At 39.4% G+C, this 5,982-nt stretch overlaps 1 protein-coding gene across 1 annotated transcript in view; it reads left to right on the top strand.

Annotated features, from left to right (window-relative positions):
• Positions 1–5,982, top strand: part of Smp_124650 (hypothetical protein) — a gene marked incomplete at both ends in the record, with an annotated part of 17,036 nt that overhangs the window by 7,354 nt on the left and 3,700 nt on the right. Inside the window, 5 exon segments of the mRNA XM_018796207.1 lie at positions 665–792; positions 856–1,005; positions 1,025–1,128; positions 1,171–1,291; positions 1,329–1,376. Coding sequence (XP_018650443.1) covers positions 665–792; positions 856–1,005; positions 1,025–1,128; positions 1,171–1,291; positions 1,329–1,376 — 551 coding nt within the window.

Here is a 5,982-nt window from a genome sequence, read left to right as displayed (position 1 = left end):
TGAGAGCTACAAAAATACATATTACGTAATTTCCGATTTGTAATCCCATTTTTGTAGCTCTCACCCCCCTGTCAACTATATATATTCTGATAATTTATCTTACGATTTTATTTCACCTATAAACTGATTCAAGTTAACACTTCATATTAGTCATCCCAAAAACATTAACGATTCGATCTTATTTTATATGACAAACAATCCTTGATTCACATATTACAGTTTCTTAAATTGATGTATTCTGCCTTAAACTTGGCCAATCTTCTTTTATGGATTATTAATTTATAATTGTAGAACCTGATGAGAAATTATTGAAAAGAATATTCTTCGTTCATATAATTGTGTTTTAGAGGAAGCTGAATAATAATCAGTTTCCCTAACTCTGATGGGTTTTCGTCATGGCTCGTAAAGCTTGCAAGTCAAACACACACTAACAGTACCAAACAGTATTATTTAATGTTCACACACGGTTTCCTGGACTTTATTAAACAGAACTGGGATCACAGGAGTTACCTGTGTAAAACGATAGACTACAGATCAACGGAGCAGATGATAATTTCATGGCACTCTAGACAATATTACATGTTAAGTTACTTGAAAGTTTTATCATGCATTTGTGGATTATTTTACTGACAATTTAACTTTTACCTTAACATGTTTCTTCCAGATAAAACTACAGTAACAAAATGTTTTCTGGCATTCAGTGTGATATTTTCCTTCATCCTATTAATGCCATTTTCAAAACGGAAGGATATATTTACCTATAATTTAGATGATATTTTCGAAAATGGATCGGTTAGTATAAAATGCAACTAACTTGGGGATTTTTTTTCCTTATAAAATAATCTTGCTCATTAGATATGGAGATTAGCATTTTGCCAACTACCTTTCCTTAGTACAAAAGATCTAGTCTGTGGTGGCTTACTGTTGTACTATTTTCGAATATTTGAACGACGCTATGGATCGAGAAAATTTCTGGCAAGATTTCTTGGTTTATACTGTTTTATTGTTCTTAATGCAAATTTAGTCATTCCTATTTTATTGTGCTGCAACAACAACATTCGTTGAACTGTTGATGGCTTTTATTTTGAGAAAATTAAACTTTTCACTTCATATACTTCCTTCTGGACCGTAAGTTACTGTGCACAGTCGTTTTCAATATTACATTATTAGATTTAATTTGATTTTCCCACTCTTTGTGCCCTATTTTCTGGACATTCCGTGGGTCCCCGTCGCACATGTGATGAGGATCCCAATAACTGGAAAATCATTTCCGTACATATTTGGATTTGAAGTAAGTATTCAAATTTATCTACTTATTACGTTTTTAGATTGCTATGACATCTCCAGAATCTTTATTTGTTTGTATATGCGGTTTGGTAAGTTGTGTTTAATCTTTTATGCATCAACCTAGAAGTTGGACTGAATGTATTCTTATTCATCCCCACTAGTCCTTATTTTATCATTGCACGCAGTTGATCTTCTTAGTCATAGAGGAACTCGGAGTTTTGATGACGGCGAATCTTTTGGTATATTTAAATAGTGAACGGAGCTCTGGTCGATAGACGATGAACAGTTACATAATAAGAGCCAATGATAATTGCTCGAAATCCTGAATTATTGACATGGGTCCTCAAATGGACTACTGTTTAAAAATAATAACATAACTTGCTTGCCAACATAGTAGGTTTTTCTTCCAATAAAATAACATACGTGTTCGTAATACATAAAATGCTAAAGAAAATTTATTAGATGTTTATTTAAAGGGGTTTTGTAGAGATTAGTTTTAGTTCGTTTAAGACTACAACCTATGACTAGATGTCTTTTGAAGCATCATCATTTACATGGTATAAGCTCGTCATAGGCCACTCACATACTAATAAGATAGAAACCTGTGTATATCCCAATTCTACTTTATTCCCAGCAGATCAGAGTCAGATTGATCTATTTCATTCCTTCTATATTATTACCTATAGTTGGTTTCATTAAGTCAATTTATGTAGATAGATGTGTTTTTTTAGAAAATGCTATTCATTTTCATCAAAACGATAATAGAGTGCATAGATATTTTTTTCACTAAGTATTTCACAGTGACTTAACAGAATAGTACCAATCAAACAGTACTGCTGTATAATAATATTTCAGTTTTGCAAATGATAATGAAAGTGATGTTCAATGATTAACTAAGCAACTGAATGAAGCAAGTTATCGGCTATCTGAACTTAGTAGTTCAGCGTACGTGTTAATATTTGAAGCGAAGGACACTAAATTTGAATCTCAATGTGAAAATCACTAGGATGTAGGTTCATCCAGTTAACGCGTCCAAAATAGGACGAAGTGTACGTCTGGGATCCCACTACTAGTCATAGTTCATTTATTCTAAATAATTAAGGTATTTGTTCTTAAAATAATTGAAAACCCGTGGTTCAACGGTCGGCATATATTACAGTATATTTAATAGTAGGATTGAGATATTTTAGCATGGTAGAATTATATATAGATACAAAAGAGAGAAAAGTTCAGATAGACGAAGCATAAATCAATCATAATCAATTGCTGAATTGTAGTATTATGATGTAAAATTGCTTTGCTGGCACTACATTCTTATCACAAATTATATATATATATATAGTTATGTCCTAGTGAAGACGTAAGTACAGGTAACTTCCAGGACCTATTAATGGACTTTTATTCTATATATATTCTTATTGTATAACTATTCAGTGACTAGATTATGTATATCTATATTCATCTTATTACAAGCTTCATTTTGACCTATTGATTATTATTATATGATTTACTGTCCCTAAATTATATTCAGTTTATTGATTACTGTCTCCCACGTTCACAGCCACATTTGACTCGATCTTGTACAAATATTATTTTCTATTTTATGGTGTGATGCGGTCTGTCTGTCTGGTATATAAACCGAGTATGTTTGAAATAAATGAATCGCATAGCAGAAACTGTAACTGGTGTTTTGGACTCAATTGGAAGGGCTAGGCGAACAAGGGACCAATAAGGACGCTAGACTGATCATACCAGTTGAACGTCATTGATTTAGTACAGTGTTAAGAGCCCCCAAATGCCCTGGTACGGCCGAGAGTGGGGAGAGTCCGCTCTCCCTCTCGAAATGCTCTCATATGGCCACGCGAATATATAGCCTCTGCCAGAGAAGTCCTACTCACTGCCTTCTAGTGGCGGGGGTGTTGTTCACAAAAGTGAGAGGACGAAAAGCCAATGTACAGTGCAATAAACGGGTTGGTCGACAAGGCGAGTCCACCTAGAGGAGTTGGAAAACCCTGATTCCAAACCAATGGTGAACATGGGCTCCAATATCCTGAGGGAACAAATGGCGTACGAATCAATCGTTGAGCACCGGCTACCATGGGACTGCATCTTCTCACGAAGCTCCACTGCCTTGTGGATCAGATGTTTCGGTCAAAGGCTCCGGGTGTGGCCCCCTAAGAAAACCACCTGCTTCAGTTCGGGCACCTGGGCAGTATCACAGCCCTCAAGCAAATCGAATGAGATTTGTATGGCGCATATGTATCTGGTGCTTCCTTGTACCAATATTTATGTGTTTAAATAAATAAATAAATAAGACAAGTCGTATTCCGACTGGCGGATAAATCACGTGATGAAAGCCGGACATAAAATCACAAATTGGAGAGAGGTTTGGTTTTTTTGAATTCACTATATATATATATATATATATATATATATCCCGATCGTTGCTGCTACCTTGACGTGGTGGTCGGGCTTGCCTATCGTGATGAAGCAATCGAGCTATGCTGGCTGGAACAATCGTTCCTCGAGGTCCTACCATGCCAGACAGGTCGGTTGAAGAGCGGTGAGACTAAAAGCAGCAAACCCAAGGTCCGAAGGCGAAGTCGTACTGCTGACTGTACAGAGGTGTGACAGCAGTAAGGTGTTTCCTTCAGACAACCAGCATGACAGCGATGCTGCCTTCCCACAAGGAGGGGTGGGGTTAGAAAAGGTCGACCCTAAAAATGCACACCTCGCCTTATCCCACGGATATCCGTCTCCGGCGGTAAGGTTTTTTTTTTGAAGAACGGAGCTAACACAAAAACTACCCACAAAAAGGTCGTGTGTGACCGACCTCAAGCAGTTGTCCCTTGGGCACTGCGGTCACGCTCTCAGGTCATTAAGACCACTTCTAACCCAATTTCCTTTTCAGGTACCTCTAGAAGAATCCTTCCACGGTGTGGGCAACCGGGAAGTGATAACTGCCCTCATACCTCTAACAACACTCAAGACCACTGTATTCATAATCAATCTCCTTCTTCACTTCCTACTATTCCTTCTACCTTGACTTTCAACACTAAACTTCCTGTTCCGGTTTCCTCCTCAAGTGTCACCATGGCCAACGATTCTAGTGCGCGAAACGCTGTCCCAGGTCTACTAAAACCTCGCTCCAAACTACACATTGGAGCCTTCAACGTACGTACCCTATGCCAAATCGGTCAACAGGCCTCCTTAGCTAAAACTCTAGAATCTCGTACCATTGATGTATGCTGTGTCTCCGAAACACGCATACAGGATCCCAGTGTGGTCATTCACTTGACCTCACCTCGCCAAAATGGACAGCCGACGAAATACACCCTCCGTGTATCTGGCGACCCGTTGGCTAGTTCTCGCGGACTTGCAGGTGTAGGCATAGCACTAAGTACAAGGGCAGAATAGGCACTACTAGAATGGATCCCCGTTAACAGTCGCCTGTGTGCTGTCCGGCTAAATGGCTCCGTAAGAACTCGGAAGGATAGGGACACACGTCGTTGCCTTTTCGTCGTTTCTGCCTACGCTCCCACTGACTGCAGCCATGATGAAGTGAAAGATGACTTTTACAGAAAGCTCTCTGAGCTTCTTCAGAAAGCTAAGCGCTCAGACATAGTAGTCGTAGCGGGTGACTTTAATGCCCAGGTAGGCAGCTTAAATCAAACAGAAAGACATTTAGGTGGGTGTTTTAGTATTCCGGCTCAACGAACCGATAATGGTGATCGTCTGTTGCAACTATGCTCAGACAATCGTTTATTTTTAGCAAGCACTAATTTTAAGCATAAGGAGAGACATCGTCTAACATGGCGACCACCTGCACCAAACCAACGATGGACTCAAATAGACCATATTGTCATCAGTCATCGTTGGAGAGGCTCAATAGAAGATTGTCGCTCGTATTGGAATACTTGTTTAGACTCTGATCACGCTTTAATACGAGCGCGCATTTGTCTGCGCCTCAATGGACGCAGGAAAATTACACTAAGAAGACCCATTAGGATTGAACTGGAGGACGAGAAAGCCAAATGCGGATTCCAGAAACAACTGAGTTCACATCTAGGCAGTTCTGTAAACGAGACTGACCCAGATGCTGCTTGGAAAGACATACGAACAGCTGTGGAAACAGCAGTAACATCTATTAGTCATTTAAACCATAGGGCTCCAAAAAACCAATGGATTTCTTCTAAGTCTATTTCACTGATGGATTCGCGTAAACTCATCCCATCAGGCTCTGAACACGACGAAGAGCGTAAAGAAATTAGATCTAGGTTAACTAAAAGTCTAAGGAACGATCGTGAGCAGTGGTGGGCAACGAAAGCAAAAGAGATGGAAAAGGCAGCGGCTGTAGGCAACACCAGGCAACTATTCAGACTAATAAAAGAAACCGGAATTAAGAAGTCAAGTGTAAGTGAGACAATCTCCGAAAAAGACGGAACCCTTATCTGCTCTCAACCTAAACGTTTAGAACGATGGGCGGGACACTTTAAAGAGCAGTTTAGCTGGGCTTCAGCTACTGCACAACTACCCACTATTTCTAGAAAAACTGGATGGAACATTGAGGTTAGCCTCCCCGACCCTCTTGAAGTTTCAAAAAGCTATTAGTTATCTTGAAACCAGGTAAAACCACCTGGTCCCTGATGGAATGGGCTCCCAGAGGGCCTTTAATATTGGGGGGGCCCAATTTTT

Source organism: Schistosoma mansoni, chromosome 2, assembly GCF_000237925.1.
Source record: "Schistosoma mansoni strain Puerto Rico chromosome 2, complete genome".
NCBI classification, from domain to species: domain Eukaryota; kingdom Metazoa; phylum Platyhelminthes; class Trematoda; order Strigeidida; family Schistosomatidae; genus Schistosoma; species Schistosoma mansoni.
This window is presented reverse-complemented; position numbering and strand designations above follow the sequence as displayed.